At 45.2% G+C, this 17,437-nt stretch overlaps 1 protein-coding gene across 2 annotated transcripts in view; it reads left to right on the top strand.

Moving 5' to 3' along the window:
- The first annotated feature begins 868 nt into the window (after positions 1-868).
- The window catches only part of LOC116941027 (transmembrane protein 245-like), a 20,812-nt gene continuing 4,243 nt past the window's right edge, over positions 869-17,437 (top strand). Inside the window, exons 1-15 of one of the 2 annotated variants that reach the window (XM_032951588.2) lie at positions 869-1,683; positions 3,396-3,513; positions 4,403-4,507; positions 8,632-8,742; positions 8,957-9,367; positions 10,151-10,320; positions 11,026-11,049; positions 11,965-12,152; positions 12,384-12,474; positions 13,297-13,395; positions 14,136-14,273; positions 14,754-14,876; positions 15,372-15,517; positions 16,233-16,333; positions 17,234-17,408. In XM_032951588.2, coding sequence (XP_032807479.2) covers positions 1,000-1,683; positions 3,396-3,513; positions 4,403-4,507; positions 8,632-8,742; positions 8,957-9,367; positions 10,151-10,320; positions 11,026-11,049; positions 11,965-12,152; positions 12,384-12,474; positions 13,297-13,395; positions 14,136-14,273; positions 14,754-14,876; positions 15,372-15,517; positions 16,233-16,333; positions 17,234-17,408 — 2,684 coding nt within the window. In that variant the 5' untranslated portion in view covers positions 869-999. The remainder of the gene's footprint in view (positions 1,684-3,395; positions 3,514-4,402; positions 4,508-8,631; positions 8,743-8,956; positions 9,368-10,150; positions 10,321-11,025; positions 11,050-11,964; positions 12,153-12,383; positions 12,475-13,296; positions 13,396-14,135; positions 14,274-14,753; positions 14,877-15,371; positions 15,518-16,232; positions 16,334-17,233; positions 17,409-17,437) is intronic. The other variant, XM_032951589.2, reaches the window with a different exon arrangement.

Genomic DNA, 17,437 nt, shown 5'->3' with positions numbered 1-17,437 from the left:
GCCAAAAAAAATTCATACGGCCAAATAAAACAAGTGTATTGTTTAACCCTTAATGATTTTCGGTGTTTATTGTTGTACATTTACAACATGAGTGTGTGCATCCACATATCAAGCAAGTAGCATCAGCACGCAAGAGCACAGACAGTAGCATGATAAGTAGCATCATCGACACCAATTATCACAAATGTATACATAAAACAGTTTTAGTTTCGTAACATAATTTGTATCTTTATTTTTGTGTTTCTCCCTGGTGATGGGACTTTGTAGGATGAACGTTGAGATTTATAATGGGACTGTATGACCAATAAGGTCTGAATTAATCTGTAAACAGGTCCCTGCAGGGTGGGCTGGTAGAAGTTCGCAAATGAGATAATGTGACTTCCAAATGTTGGGTGCAATAAGACATATCAAGTCTCTGCGCTGTCTATTGCTGATTTTACACCCAACAGCACGAGATTTCACTTCGTTAAAGTATTGAAAGGGGACGGACGGACGGACACATCTATTGCAGGCTGGTACACTCAGTTTACAACTTCGTTCCTACCAGTATAAACTAGGCACTGGTAGGGGTTGACAGGTGCGTAGTGGTGAGTGTACTAGTGGTGATTGTCTATATTTTGGTGTTTCTCCCTAGTGATGGGACTTTGTAGGATGAACGTTGAGATGTATAGTCTGTAATAATGTTGAGCACAAAATAAGGGTTTAACAGGAACGGGGTCGGGATCGAACCTCGTGTCCAGCAGGCGAGGGAGTTGACATCTCGGCCACGCCCCTCCCATCGCTACACTGGCCCCGCCCCCTGCACGACGTCGCGTCCCACCAGGCGAGGGAGTTGACATCTCGGCCACGCCCCTCCCATCGCGACACTGGCCCCGCCCCCTGCACTACGTCGCATCTCCCCGTTGTTATTGATGCTGCTGCTGCGGCTGCCATCGTCGTCGTTGTGGTCGGGGGACGCTCCGGGCAACGCGGCGCTTCACTGCGATCGGTTCCTCCACCATGGACAGCAAACACCACCAGCAGCAGCAGCATGAACCACGCCTCGGCCACCCACCCCCGGGCGACGCGTCCACGCCGTCTCCGCAGCAGCAGCCGCAGCCTCAGCCGCCTCAGCGCCTGGACCGCGGCGCTCGTCAGGCGTTCCGCAACGCGGGCGCCTTCGTGTTCGTGGGGCTTGCGGGCGCCGCGGCCGCCTCGGTGTGCCTGGTGCTCGAGGCGTTCCTCCGCCCGTTGCTGTGGGCCGCGCTCTGCGGCGCCTTCCTGCACCCGTGCAAGCGCGCTCTGGCCGGCGGGGTGCGCTCCTGGCTGGCGGGGCTCCGCGAGGCTCCGGCGGGGGTCGACGGCGGCGGCGGCGGCGGCGTGGGGGGTCCGCGGCGTCCCCTCGTCCTCGCCGCCCTCGCGCTGCCCCCGGCCCTGGTGGCTCGCGCCGCGGGTCACGTCGCCCAGCGCCTCCGCCGAGCCGCGCTCACGCTGATGCCGGACCCCGCTGCCCCGGCCTCCTCCTCCTCATCGTCGTCGCCGCGAGCAGGGCGCGGCACGGCGGCCCTGCTCGCGGGCGTCGCCGTGGCGCTGCTGGTGGGGGTCGCGGGGAGCGGGGCCGGGCCGCGCGCCTGGCTGGTCGGGGCGGTCGAGGCGGCGTGCGGCCTTGGGGACGCGGCCGTGGCGAGATTCGCGTCGCCCTGGGTGCGTGCCACGCCGAGATTACACTGAGATGTGTACTGACATATATTGAGATATGCGTGAGATGTGGTGAGTTATACCGAGGTGTAGTGAGATATACGTGAGATGTAGTGAAATATACATGATGTATATACTGTACTGAGATGTAGTGAGATACACTAAGAGGTAGTGAGATATACATGATGTATACTGAGACAAAACATGAGACATACTGATATACATTCTCTGATATACATACTGATTGGTGGAAGGCAGAACGGCACGGTGAGTGAGTGATAGAGACACGGTTATTTGGAGATGTCGGGGAGTGAGGTGGAATCACAATCTTTATTTATCCTGGAAAAAAAATCTGATGAGCTATGAAGCTCTTTTTCACAGATGTCCAGTAATCACATTTACCAGTTACCTACACGGATTTTTTTTTGCATCGAAATTGTTATCTTAACTTTCAACTTTGTTCCCCATAGTCATCTTAATAATTTCTCAGAGAGACGGAGTTGAAACTGTAAATAATAGGGGAGACGTAACCAGAGACGGGCATAGAAAGGAGCTGAGAGATATTAAGACCTAAACAGAGGCAGGACAAGGACAGACACGGAACGACTGAGAGATACTTGGACAGACACATCGAAACAGACTTGAGACAAATTTTGATTTAAAGCTTTCGTGACTGCAGTAATTCATATTCTTAGTTTTTTCGGTAAAGTCACGTTGAAGAGAAACAACAAAATAACAAAATATATATATATATTTTGTTATTTTGTTGTATATATATATTTTGTTATTTTGTTGTTTCTCTTCAACGTGACTTTACCGAAAAAACTAAGAATAAGACTTGAGACAGATAAGAGACGCAGAGATAAATAGAAACAGAGTAACGTATAGGGGCAGACTTGGAGATATATAGAGACGGACAATATAGTGAAACAGGTAATTTTGGGGTACCTTGGAAAACTGAGCGCCTGTTACAAATTACCGTGCCGCACACGGTTATTATACGTACATGAGGCCACATGTTCACCATTATTGATGTCTACACTACGTACTGCGAATAACAGCAACAACATTCAAGAAATTATTGAGTAAGTTAGTGTTTTTCACGATCATTCATTTCCATTTGTTATGCCAGTGCACTTTTACAGTATTAGAGTATATTGGCTTATTATTAATTGCTTATCATTACTGCGTTACGGTATAATTTTTACTTAATTTAATTCATGCAATGTCAGCAGCATCGTCATGGCTTTTCAAAGATGATCGATCATATTCTTCGTCCTCAGGGGGAAAAAATATAATCCAGCAGTGAAACTGCTGAACCAGCGGAAGACGACCGCTTGTGTTGCGATCGAAACGTCGTGATTTATTTTATTTTCTACCTACGTGACTTTACCGAAAGAACCAAAGAGTATGGATTCCTGCAGTCACGGAAGCTTAAAATCAAGAATGATCAATCATGTTTAGCAGGACCTCATAACCACAATTAACTCCAAATTCCACAATATTTTTGTCATCACATTTACCAGTTACCTACACGGATTCCTTATCATTACCTTTCAACTTCACTACTTTTCCCCAGAGTCATCTCCCTTAATATTTTTCCCAGCCATGTCATAACTACTGTTTCTGTCACCACTATCAATATTTCCCCAAGGATTAAATGGACGTAAGCTAAAACCTTGAATAAGTGAACTCACCATGCAGGTGTGGCTGTGCAGGTCTGGACGGTGGTGTGCGGGTACCTGCTGGTGGTGCTGCTGTGGTGGAGTCCTCAGACGCAGCAGGCCCTGGGAACTCTCTCTGGCCTGGTGTGGATCGTGCTCCTGCTGCATCTTGGTACAGCAAGGAATCTGGTTTCCCCTCTTGCTATTGTTTAACACAGAGCTTTTTCGCTCATTGTCCATGACGTTTTGGCCGAAAATTAAACTACACAACACTTTTGTTGTGTAATAGATGAGTTTGAATAAGCTGACGATCGTTGAAGGGAAGGTCATGTTTGATACTCATTTATGCTGCTAGCACTACACACAACCATTACAACTCAGTCCAGGGGCACTCTTGCCCTTCAAACCTGCGTTTCACACATTTTATCCCAATTGTGCCATTGGAGTAAGGTCATGATACAATTCATTCATAACTTGCTAAGCAACGTATCACCCAATTGTAGAGAACGGTCCATGGAAACATATCACAACTACTTATGAAGTCACCCGTGGCAGGGCTTAGATCATAATTCACTGCACTTGAAAACTTGGTTTACTCACAGGCTTCCTAGATTCTAACCGGGTATGTATGTATGCTGAACTTATTTTGCACCATATGAAGCCAACCATGCTAATCGGAGGTGTGAATCCTCAGTGGTGCCAGCTCAGTGCTGTTGTTGATGACACAGCATGAGGATATATTTATCCAGCAGTGGATTGACTGTAAATTACAATTTTCTCAAATATCCATCTAAAATAATTTCAACCACAAATATGCTTACTACCAAAATATTTTTTATTCAGTGTGATAATTATCTGGAAATGCCTTCTGTGCCTCTTTCTATGATACTATCGACATCCTCACCTGTCCCTTCTGTCAGTTGATTATTCCCGATGGGGCCAAACTTATTTCTGCTACGGTTCTTCATCTTTCCCTCCTGTTTTCTTCCACTTTTGTGTGCATTGCCGATCTTGTCGGGGCTCATTCCCGTGATGCTCATTTTAATTTGGGCTGTTTGCAGTGTCCCTGACTGGTTCTTGGCGCTCCCTGGTTCTGCTGCTCCTCATTGGCCTGGTGGTGGCCGGCTGGGTACAGGACTTGCAAAAGGGTCATCACGATGGCACAGGTGACCGATTTGACAAAAATAAAATTCAGCCCGCTATTGTCAGGAGACATGAATCCCAAGTTTTTTTCTAAAGGTCTATAGGCTGTAAAGTTGATCAGATAGGATTTATGGCTGTGGCTACCTCTTCCTGTTCTGCAAGACCCACACCTAGAGAGACTGTCAGCTGTCAAGTTAATTATCTACAGCATCGGGGTAAGTATACACAAGGTGCTGTGAAGGACAGCCAAATGCGTGCATACATACTTTTTAGTTAAGCGTTTCTTAGTTTAAATTTATTTAGATTATAGACTGAGGGGACACTTCTAGAGAATATTTCATCCATAAAACTGACCACAGGGACTTACTATTTCACCACGATTGCATAAGACAGTGCACAATATGTAGTGTATGTGGTATATGAGCTGCATGGGTTATACATGAGCACTCAAGTTGATAAAGGCTATGTTCTTTTAAAATTGCCCAAAGTCTTAGGCAGGCTGTTATTGGGACCTGATGCTAATGATGAGACTTAAATTAGCACGAAATACCTTCTCAGCATAATTTAACCTCCCTACCAGTAGACCTATTGTATAATTCAGTACGTATGTGGCATTTACAGCAGACTTTTTATGATTACTCCTCTGCATTGCAGCAATTTGGAATGTGTGGCATGTGATTTATCTGAGTACAAGTAATTTTGTCCTCATAAACATTGGCATTTAGAATTGTTTTTTTCTTCTCTCCAAAATTTGATCTGGTCTGTTCTCAATGTTACTGTGACTTGCCAAACAAGATTATTGTTCCCAAATGTGCAAGCACTGCTCATTTTACGCATGCACGTTTGTTTTCAGTGTTGGGCATTGAATGGGCCAGTGCTGACAACTGGAATGTAGTTATCTCTATCAAGAGTCGGTGAGGGATTTGAAATTAGTTAGGGATTTATGCATGGATATTGTTGCAAAACCACATGATTATTTTAATTATTGTGTGAGTTGTGGTGACGTATGGTTAAACAATCCAAGTGACCGACGTGGCTTGGGAAGGCGTTTATACAATAGTGGGTTGACAAAGAGCTGCAAATTATTATCACGCGCGAGTCATATCACCAACAACCGTTGTTGGTCGGCCTTTTACATAACCCTTACGCCATAACATAAGCCTTATTTAGGTATTGCAATGTTGTTAATATCAACTCAAGGTACAACATGGAGTCCTTCATTATTGTACGGTATATCACATTTATTTTCTCCGGGAATAGCTGCAGTAGTTTTTTGTTGGACCTCGCGATTTCATTAGGCCATTGGTTTTAGTACAATGCAGCACTGTATTGATTGCAATGCGGCAAATGCTGGATCACCTGCGATGTCCAAAAAAAGAAAGTAATCAAAGACCCAACACAGGAATTCCCTGTCTTCCGCCTGCACATAAGACTATGGCCTGCGCTTCATTGCGTTCGAACGACGCGCGGCAGGTGCGGCTATTACCTTCACAAGTGGTTTAAAATGAGAGGGTAGCCCTATAGTGAAAGTGGTGAAGTGCAATCTGTTTATCACACAACCGAGCACTGCCCCATTGTGTGCTTACACAAGCGGTATGAACGCTTGGACGTCAAACAACTCCTGTTGCCATCGAGTAGATTACAAAACTCGATGTACAGTTATAATGTTTTGGCAGTTGCTGTTCAAATGCTATACGAGAGAAGGAGAAGAATGCAGTGGCAAACAACACAGCTCGATGAGGACTTAAGCTTCATCTAAAAACCTGTTGCATTTTCGTGGTGAAATATTGCATCAGGGTCTTGTGACCCTGATGCTGAAGCTTGCCAAAGATAATAGCACAGTCTAGGTATTGCATCACATCCCTCTGGTTTTGTTTATATACAGTGAGGGAAAAAAGTATTTGATCCCCTGCTGATTTTGTACGTTTGCCCACTGACAAAGAAATGATCCGTCTATAATTTTAATGGTAGGTTTATTTGAACAGTGAGAGACAGAATAACAACAAAAATCCAGAAAAACGCATGTCAAAAATGTTATGAATTGATTTGCATTTTACTGAGGGAAATAAATATTTGACCCCTCTGCAAAACATGACTTAGTACTTGGTGGCAAAACCCTTGTTGGCAATCACAGAGGTCAGACGTTTCTTGTAGTTGGCTACCAGGTTTGCACACATCTCAGGAGGGATTTTGTCCCACTCCTCTTTGCATATCTTCTCCAAGTCATTAAGGTTTCGAGGCTGACGTTTAGCAACTCGAACCTTCAGCTCCCTCCACAGATTTTCTATGGGATTAAGGTCTGGAGACTGGCTAGGCCACTCCAGGACCTTAATGTGCTTCTTCTTGAGCCGCCACTCCTTTGTTGCCTTGGCCGCGTGTTTTGGGTCATTGTCATGCTGAAATACCCATCCACGACCCATTTTCAATGACCTGGCTGAGGGAAGGAGGTTCTCACTCAAGATTTGACGGTACATGGCCCCGTCCATTGTCCCTTTGATGCGGTGAAGTTGTCCTGTCCCCTTAGCAGAAAAACACCCCCAAAGCATAATGTTTCCACTTCCATGTTTGACGGTGGGGTTGGTGTTCTTGGGGTCATAGGCAGCATTCCTCCTCCTCCAAACACGGCGAGTTGAGTTGATGCCAAAGAGCTCCATTTTGGTCTCATCTGACCACAACACTTTCACCCAGTTGTCCTCTGAATCATTCAGATGTTCATTGGCAAACTTCAGACGGGCATGTATTTGTGTTTTCTGGAGCAGGGGGACCTTGCAGGCGCTGCAGGATTTCAGTCCTTCACGGCGTAGTGTGTTACCAATTGTTTTCTTGGTGACTATGGTCCCAGCTGCCTTGAGATCATTGACAAGATCCTCCCGTGTAGTTCTGGGCTAATTCCTCACCATTCTCATGCTCATTGCAACTCCACGAGATGAGATCTTGCATGGAGCCCCAGGCCGAGGGAGATTGACAGTTCTTTTGTGTTTCTTCCATTTGCGAATAATCGCACCAACTGTTGTCACCTTCTCACCAAGCTGCTTGGCAATGGTCTTGTAGCCAATTCCAGCCTTGTGTAGGTCTACAATCTTGTCCCTGACATCCTTGGAGAGCTCTTTGGTCTTGGCCATGGTGGAGAGTTTGGAATCTGAATGATTGATTGCTTCTGTGGACAGGTGTCTTATATACAGGTAACAAGCTGAGATTAGGAGCACTCCCTTTAAGAGTGTGCTCCTAATCTCAGCTCGTTACCTGTATATAAGACACCTGGGAGCCAGAAATCGTTCTGATTGAGAGGGGGTCAAATATTTATTTCCGTCATTAAAATGCAAATCAATTTATAATATTTTTGACATGCGTTTTTCTGGATTTTTTGTTGTTGTCTCTCACTGTTCAAATAAACCTACCATTAAAATTATAGACTGATAATTTCTTTGTCAGTGGGCAAACGTACAAAATTAGCAGGGGATCAAATACTTTTTTCCCTCACTGTATATCCTTATTCATTAATGCAGGTTTTTGCCGTGTATATTTTGCAGTGCTTTCAATACATCTGGGCAAGGAGCCAAAAAAAGCTAAACTATTCATGATTACGCATCACTCTTGCCACCACGACAAGCTCCTTGGCATTGGCTTGTATAAGGAATTATAATTTAAGATTATCCATAATTATGCATTTTCAATTGTACAAATGCAGCTAAAATGGACCCGAACCTCGAATAATGTTCAATAGCTTTAATCTGCATACGTTGATTAACATTGTGTTCAACTCTCTGTATGATGTAATAGAGTAAACTGATTCATAACAAAAATTGTTTTTCAGATTGTTTTGGTTGACAGGAGTGTTTAATAAAATGAGTGCATAGAGTGCTTATGTTTGGTTTGATCTAGCTCATTGTAATGAGCAAGTGGTTTCAATTCAAAGTACCTCGTTTGTTTGTATCGAGGGGTTGGTTTTCCTTCATCTCAAGTTTTCTTCAGTAAAATTAATTAACAACCATTTCTAAAAAGAAAATCTTCAGATAAAGAATATATTGAGTTGTAACCCCCATAACTGACCAAATCATTATGTTTCATGGTGCTCACCGAAAATAAGCATTTCATGCTTTTGAAAACTCATAGCTAATATATTCTTTTGGTTTCAAAATGTGCACAGGAGTATCACTGCTTGACCGAGTGAAGAGGATGGCCACCTCAGCCATGGCGTTGGTTGGCTTGGGAGGCCACCATGAGAAACCTGTGGAAACAACTGAGCCCACTCTTCAGGGTAATGGTGTACGGTATTTCCTGCCACTGTGCTCATAGAGTGCATACAATCTTCTAATTGTTTATGCCTGAGTGATATTTAACTTAACATTTCACTTGAAGAAGAACATTATTCAGGCATGCCTAATTGAGCCTAAATTTAATGGAAAGGGATTCATTTTCAGTATAATGTGTATCAAGTTGTGATTTCGCGTTTTAACTCTTGTTTTGTACAGTTTCTGGTACAACGGATTCTGTGGATGGAGTACACCAACCTTCAACCGCTGCAGACCAACCTCCCGCATCTTTGAGTGAAACCCTGCCTTCCGCACCTCAAGACCCACCTCCATCAACTGAGACCTCATCTGTCGCTGAACAAGTCCCACCCATACCAACCAATGAGCAGCCTCAATCTACCAACATCCCACAATCCTCTTCCCAGACTCCGCCCACCACAAACCAAGCCTCTCCCCCACCTGACCAAGCTCCACTTGCATCGGGAAAGAAAAAGTGCCCGATGAATTGGGCTACGAAGAAGAAGAGTGGCAAGAGCGATGTGTATTTTGTGGCCCTCCTGTGGTCCATAGTGGGCGTGCAGGCATGGCTCAACCTCTGGTTACTGCAACTTCTTCCCATCCCTGTCTTACGTGGGTACTCGTTTGTTTTCTCAATCGTAACCAGAAATCTGTAGGTTTGCTATACAGTAAAACCTTGGATTGCGAGTAACTTGGTCTGCGAGTGTTTTGCAATACGAGCAAAATTTTCAATAAATATTAATTTGATAAACGAGCGAGGGTCTTGCAATACGAGTAGTGTACGTGTATACGCTTTGTCTGCCGAGCGTCACGTGATCACAACTGATATACGAGTGCTTTGGATTACAAACACGTTTCCGGAACGAATTATGCTCGCAATCCAAGGTTTTACTGTATTTAATTTATCCACAGCCCTTTGTCAGTCCACTGCTGGATGAATGCCTCCCCATGCTGTGTCGGTCATGGAAATTGACTACTTCGCCACACTGGTCAGTGCAGGTTGGTGAAGTGGGTGCCTGGACCGATTTGAATATCACTCGCTACTAATGTCAGCCATGATGAAAAAGCTAGATTGTATACCATAATAGTGTTCAAAAGTGTATACATAGGATTTACTGCAGATGCTATCGTATATATTGTGTCATAGACAGCAGAGGGCAGTGCAGTTGTACTGTACATCTTGGGCTCACACATCTCTGCATCCCAGCTTCAACCATGACTGACCAGCTTGGACAAGTATGGTCGAATAACAGCCATGTCCCGCGTAGCATGGCGAGGCCCTCATCCATCAGTCAATATAATTATAGTACTAGAAAACTCAACACACGCATGTTGCAGATTAACCTGGATATTCGTGAGCTCTTTGGGGTGCCCTCTGTGTTGTGTGTTTCACAGTGTGGGTGCTCAAGAAGGTGGTGGTGTCGTTTGGAGTTTGGAACTTCGTGGTGTCGCATGTGTCGCGGTGGTGGCAGTTCCTGTCGTGCCACCTGCGGGAGAGGCAGGAGGCCCTGCTCCCCAGACCCGTGCGGGCCCTGTGTCGTGTAATACTTGACATCGACCGTAAGGTACCAGCCTCCAGCGCTGTGCAAGCGCAACCCTTCCACCCACGGTGCTCGAGAGAGATGCACGAGAGCAGTGTTTCACAACTTCACTGATCACCTATTTTTTTCTATTGGCTTTTTATTGTCGTTATGCTTGTTGTTACTGAGTATTTGCGATCTCAACAATGAAGCTACTCCACTGATAATTTTGGCTTTGCTATAACATTGGCATACCGACCTGGTTAAATTCAGTATCCTGTGTCCATGTTAATCTTCGTTAATCTCTGTTCCTCTTTCCTTCCACTTTACTAAACATCAGTTTCTACAGGTTTTCCTGATCACAAAAAAGTTTAGTTCCTGTACTTCTATGAAGGTGTACAGTCTAGCTTTTTCACTGGTCTCTTGTCAACTTTCCTTGTTTCTTCTTACTGTCCAATAGTCTTCTCCATCACCATTTATTTTAAATTAAGCCACTGCACACGACATGCTCCCGATGATTCGGTAATTATAAAAATCTGTATCATGGGAAATTGCGTAGGCTCAAGTTGAGAAGCACTGATCGAGGGTGCATGTTTAGAAGTGTGCGTTTTGTTTATGTTGAAATACAGTGGATATCCTTGAATGATGAACGATAGCAATTCCATAAGAGAAGTGACCTAGTGCATGCCTTTCGTAACTTTCCATGTGTTTTCCTCCCTCCTTCCTATCACTGACTGCGTTCGGGCATAGCTCTGGCACTACGGGAATGACAAGGTAATTTAATGTGTCTCGCCGCTTGACACCACAACCATATTTTCCCCTAATGCCCTTCACCTTGTCTCTCTGTGGTCACCTTTCATGATCGCTTGCGCATAGAGAGCTATGTCATCGTGTTTATTTGAAAGTGGACTGGGTGACATTGGGCAGAATCGATTGCAGAGAACTTAATTTAGAAAATGTGCCCTCTAGCTTTGCAAGGCGATATCAGCAGTTATGATAGCACTTTTTTTTAAATTGTGGCAATCGGTTAAGTTTTGGGCCAGCTTTTGTATGTCCACAACTCATAAAAAGCTGGTGTTAAAACCATTTGTTAATGTTAGGTCATAACTACAGAAGTTCTGGAGTTTACAAAATTGTATGAAAATATACGTAGGTATTTTTGCTCGCACATTTACTTATTAATGATGGATTATAAAACAAGTATATAAACATGTACTTGATCAGGAGAGTTTACTGGAAATCTGAGGAAGCAAAACGTGAAATTCTAATTTTAATTTCAGAAAGTAATAAAATAAACAGTGGCCAAAGAAAACCTCCTTAAGTTTTTTTTTTGTGCTGTGCTGTATGGCTCTCGGATGTGTTTTTGGATCATACCACATGTCTAGCATGATGTCTGACATTTCGCTCCACGTCTTGGGAGCTTCTCCAGGAACTGAATTGAGCTGAAGAAGCTCCCATTATGTGGAGAGAAACATCAAACGTCATGCCGAACAACACCCGGTACGACCCGAACACACATCAGATAGCTCAATAACCGGTTTGTTGCATTTATAATGCACGTACCTCATGTCATTCCAAATTGGAATGCTGTGGATTATTCGTAAACTACATGAAATGAAGTTGTTCCGATGGTGGAATTGTGGTCGTGAATGGGGTGCATCTGTGCGACTGGCTGGTGACGATCCACAGCTGCAAGAGTGGCTGGAAAGCTCAGTGGACACCCTGATCAGCGTGCTTATTGTGCTGGTGCTGGTGCTGGGCGCGCTGCTGCTGGGAGTCTTTCTCACGGTCAAGGTGCACCAGGAGAGTGTGCACGTCATCACCGTGACGCACAGCTTCGTCAACGAGACGCTCGTCAGCAACCCCGAGTGGGCCAAGTGAGCTTTCGCGACGGCAATCTCACTTAGGCGGACGCGTGCCCACGCGCCCCGGATGCCCTGCGCGCACCGAAAATTCAGAGCTCGCTTGAAATAGACGTGTGACGACAGGAATTTGACGCGTAAGCATGCCAGCTGCTAATACCATGCCGGCACGCCAGGCGGATGCTTTTGTCAGTTGTCATGCATATATGGGCTCACTTGTACTTGTTTTTTGTATGTGTCCTATAGTTGGCTCCCGGAGGCAGTAGGAATGCAGAAGGCTGTTGATTCAGCTGCCAATAATGTCTACCAGTATGGCCGGGAGTGGATTACCAGCAAGGTATTGGCCTTGATTGTGTCCGACGGTGGTAGGCACCTTTGACTTCAGCACTGTGTTTGGATGGGTTGTTTTTGTTATATATATAAACGTTCCCATTAACCAGCACAAGGTATGCTGCCGTGGTGTACTGGTGGGCAAATTGGACTTGCAATCCAAAGGTCGTTCGTTCACCTATGCTAGTGCAGCAGTTGAGACAATGGGCAAGTTTCTTAAATCCCCCCGGTTCTGTCCACCTACCTTTATAGATGGCTCCACCGGAGTTATTCAATTGGCAGGCCACGTGTACTGGGGTAAGGTGTAAGTGTTGGAACTCCTACCTATTCGAAGGCTACTGGCCACCAGGGAAGAGTAATAAAAATACCCCCAAGAGCTCCCTCTAGTAGAGGCCCTTCCGCCAAAAGTGGTGTCCACAGCCTTACATTATAAGGTTGCACTCATTACACACAAAGTGCTTTCCAAAAATGAATTGCTGATCTCGTCAAGGCGCAGAAATCATAACGCAACCTCCGGTAATCCTCGCAGCGACTTTTGGCGATCCATTGAACAAAGACGGTCACTGCATCGCGCACTTTCAGATGCGCTTCCGTGGCCATCTGGAATGCTCTTCCTTCCGATATTAGGAAGCCACTGGAGCTATGCACTTTTAAATATAACTTGAAAACGAATTTCTTTAGAACTGCTTTTTGTGTTTAGTTTGTTGTCCTTCCCCCACACCTCCGATTAGCATGGTTGGCTCTGTGCGGTGCAAAAGAAGTTAAACACATACGTACAGTGACGCTATTGGCTGTGATTTCTCATCTGGTCGTGTCGACACGTGTGCAGTTGCAAAAGATGCTGGGTGGGAAAGTGAGCAACACGACACATATTGAGAACCAGGTGCTCGAGCTCTGGGACCGCCTCTACCACTCCTGGTTTGTCAACGTGAGGGCCCTTTCCAGCCACACCAACATTGATACCACCTGCTACCTGAGTTCAGCTTGACCGACAATACCCGGCTTTAAGGACCGTGCGTTTTGTTTAACCTGGCATATTGTTTCGTGTATGCAGGTAATAACGTGTGCAGATCCAGTGTCTCTTGCATGCAACGGGTTTTTTTTTGGAGGACTCATGAAATCTCTATAAAGTTAGAAAAAAATAGAATTGCACTCCCAGTGCCTTAAAATGTAACAGTATTTCTGCATCTCCACGCTCCACAGTAACGGCACGAACCAGGCGCGTCGGTTTAGTACTGTGACTCCTCAGCAGCTACCGTTGCATTGGATGGTACATTTCAGAATTGGCTTGCACGTTTCGGTGGTTGTCAGTTGTGATTTTTTTTTTACATTCTGTACCTTGATTTTAATGGGTTTTTTTGTTATAAAGTAAAAAAAACAATATAAATAACGATACAAGTTGTTATCGGCCTAAATTTAGCCCGTATGTCAAGGACGCACTATTTAAGAATGCATGTGCTTATTCAGGTAAACGGCTATACAACGATCAATTGGACCTGGGTTTAATATTTTGTTATTTACAGATTGCGATACATGGAGCACGAGTCATAAGTGTGCAGACATCGCTCCCTTTGAGGATTAATCACACGGGATCTTATGACGGGGGTTCAAGGCGCAGCCAGACGCTTTGGCTCATGCTGCTCGTTCCGTAATGCATCTGTGCTGCAGAATGCAACTTTGAACGCGATCCAGAGAGGGCGTGCCCCAAAGCAGGTCTCGGTGCGGTCAGGCTGGGTCATCGGCGACATGCAGGACTGGCAGGCGGCGGCCTCCTTTGTACACGAGAACATCGAGACCTTCCTGTCGGTAAGCTGGACGCTACTCGATGAGTCGACGCACATTGCCCACATACATGCCCCGTCCATCAGTCCCACCGGTGGTGTCTGGTGGCAATTGTTTCTTGCTGTGGTTGTCCCACCTGATGACGGACGCTTGTGTTGCGCCCGAAACGTCGTGATTTAATTTATTTTATTTTATACCCACGTGACTTTACCGAAAGAACCAAAAAGTATGGATCCCTGCAGTCACGAAAACTTCAGATCTAGATTTAGCAAATGTTTTTTTTGCATAAGGACTTTTTGATCATCATCATAGCTTTGTCAGTTGAAAACCAGTCTCTTTTTTTAACTTTCACTGCATAAGATAAATATTGGGGGTATTTTTATTCATTTGATTTTACTATTTTCATGCAGCTGTGAATATAATCCTGTCATTGGCCTCGTGGCTAAGTGTATTTTGGCATTCTAATTGCCCTCTGCTGGCTACCTTCGTTGTGTTTTCTGTCAGATCCTGGAGTCCTTGTGGGTCGTCATGAGCCACAACGTGAACTTGCTGGTCAACTCTGCCTCCACACTCCTCGCGCTACTCTTTTACGGAGGCACCGCCATCCTCAACTTCGTGCTGTCTCTGGTAGCTTTGCCAATAAGCATTGAGCTCACTCACATGGTGTCATTGCAACAGTCGCACAAATAAACATTTTAAGAAGGCCTTGCCGTTGATCCTGAATTTGAATTAAATAAGGTCAAGCTTCCCAGCACAATTAAATGTCAAGTGTGGGTGTTGCGTCCTTTGTAAAGATTAACTTTGTGTTGATCGTCCTTGCGAATTGTTTGTGCCACCTATCCAAGGTCCTATACTTAAACCCGACTTGGTTAAGAGCAGGCCAGATTCATATTTAGTTACCTGTGATGTCTATGAATCATTTGCAAAGGCAAGAAAGTGACTGTGTTTGATCACAGCTCATCCTACGATGCTCAGTTGTTGCCCTGCAGGAGTACGGCGACGTCAGGGTCACGGACTGTGTCCGTGGAACGATATTTGACTGTGTGCCACCAATGGTTATGTGTGTACTGTGACCGTTACACTCTGTGATCGTCCTTGCAAATTGTTTGTGCCACCTGGCAGGTTATATTCCTCACCACACTCTTCTACCTGCTGAGCTCCAGCGACCAGTACTACAAGCCTGTCAAGTGGATCCTCTCCCTCACCCCCCTCTCACAGAGTGGCTCCTCCAGCCAGTTCACGGGCCACATTGTGGAAGATGCCATTGGGTACTGCAGCGTTCTCAATTGAACTCTCACTGCTGCCTGAACTGCCATTGAGTGAGATCAAGCACTCCATCATATGGAACTTGCCTGCATCTTAGGCCTTGTTTTCATGACCAGTGGAAACATGCCAGCTTCATTACAGCACGAAGCCAATCTGAAGAGTCCGTGTTTACGTATCAACCCACTCGGACAAGACAGTTCCCATTTAATCCCAGAATTGGACAACAGAGCTCCTTTCCCACCACGAACTGCTCTCTTAAGAGCTGGCCCAACCCCACAACAAACAAAACCCATACACTGCGACATCCAGAATTTATGCTGGTTATCTGTTTGTGTAGTTTAAAAAAACGCAAAACAATACAAAATTAAGAAATAAAAATAATCAGCTTAAATTAGACTATTCTCATGAGGGTGAGGGCAGGGGGGAAGAAATGGGGGTGGCATAGTCCACGGACCCTCTTTGGTCAGCAAGCATAGGGATAGATATGACCCTGGACCATTCCTGAGCTGGTCATATAAAATGGGCCTTAAATATCAAATCAGGAGAAATGTTCCAAGGAGCTATCATTGTGGATTTAATTTATGTGTGAATAACTGCAGTGAAATGAACAATAGGTTATGTGAATATTTGCATTTCCTGATAACTTATTTAAAACATACAAATATGTGGCTGTGCATGCAGGATGCTAATTTTTACGATGCTGTTGCTTTTCGCCAGCGGGGTGTTTGGAGCGTCTGTGAAGATGGCATCTTTTTACGGACTCTACACCTGGCTGACACACACCTTGTTTGGAATTAATGTTGTATACATCCCAGCAGGTAAGACATGGAAGAACTGGAAAACTTATACTAACAAATCACTTGATTAGAACTCCATCCCTTACCAGTCTAGTATCTCTTTGGCCAAATGGCCAGCACTACCCACTGGTAATCAGGTCTGATTTATTTTTGAACCGGATGAGAGCATGAGCTTGAGTGTCTCTTCTTTCAAGGTAGACTTGCATTACAAATACAAGAATAACAAGTAATTGCACAACAAGAAAACTAAGTGTAAATTAACCCTTAAAATAACTAAAAGAGGATCAAAGTTAACTTGGCAAATAAATATGATCTATCAAGTGCTAAGTACGCCATGTTTGAACGATGCAACTTCCTGCAAATAAAATGTTTTATAATTACACTACACTTAAACCCCAACTGCATTAGGAGCAAGCGAAATTCGTATTAAATTACCTGTGATATCTATTAATAATTTGCAAAGACAAGAAACTGCCTGTGTTTTGATCACAGCTCCCATACGATGCTCAGTTATTATCCTGCAGGAGTGCGGCGACGTCAGGGTCGTGCACTGTGTCTGTGGAATTATATTTGAGTGTGTGCTGCCAGTGGTTGTGTGCGTTGTGGGGAGCGGTGGTGAAGCGGTTAGCGCACTGCGCTACGAACCCGGTAGCGCAAGTTCGATTCGCACCAGTGACGATTATCTGAACCGGTCCAGGGCCTCCCCGAGGTCGATTCAGCCTCAAATTAGTACCTGGTGCGGTGTGTAAACATCGCCACTGGGGAAACAAAGGCGGCTGGGCGTGATGCTGGCCATCCACCTGGTGTGCTGTGCCAGCGTTCAGAGGTGCTCCCTAACAGCAGTTGCTTCAACAGTCTGTTCAGGCTATACGGGGGATTATTGTCTTTGTTGTGTGCGTGCTGTGGCCGTGCACTCTGTAGCGCTGGCTGCTACCTTGGGTGCGGTGCCCTTCCTGGGCACATACTGGGCAGCGTTGCCCGCCGTGCTGGAGTTGTGGCTGGTGCAGGGTGAGCGTGGCCTAGCCTTGCTGCTCTTCATTTTCCACCTTCTGCCCTCCTCTTGCGTGGACACCGCCATCTACTCCGAGATGTCGGGGTAAGGTGCCATTGGCAGAGTTAGAGCAG

This window comes from Petromyzon marinus, chromosome 10, assembly GCF_048934315.1.
Source record: "Petromyzon marinus isolate PM22_M1 ecotype Great Lakes invasive population chromosome 10, UKy_Petmar_22M1.pri1.0, whole genome shotgun sequence".
Lineage (NCBI taxonomy): Eukaryota > Metazoa > Chordata > Hyperoartia > Petromyzontiformes > Petromyzontidae > Petromyzon > Petromyzon marinus.
Note: the sequence above shows the minus strand (reverse complement) of the source record. Positions and strands in the feature narration are given on the sequence as shown.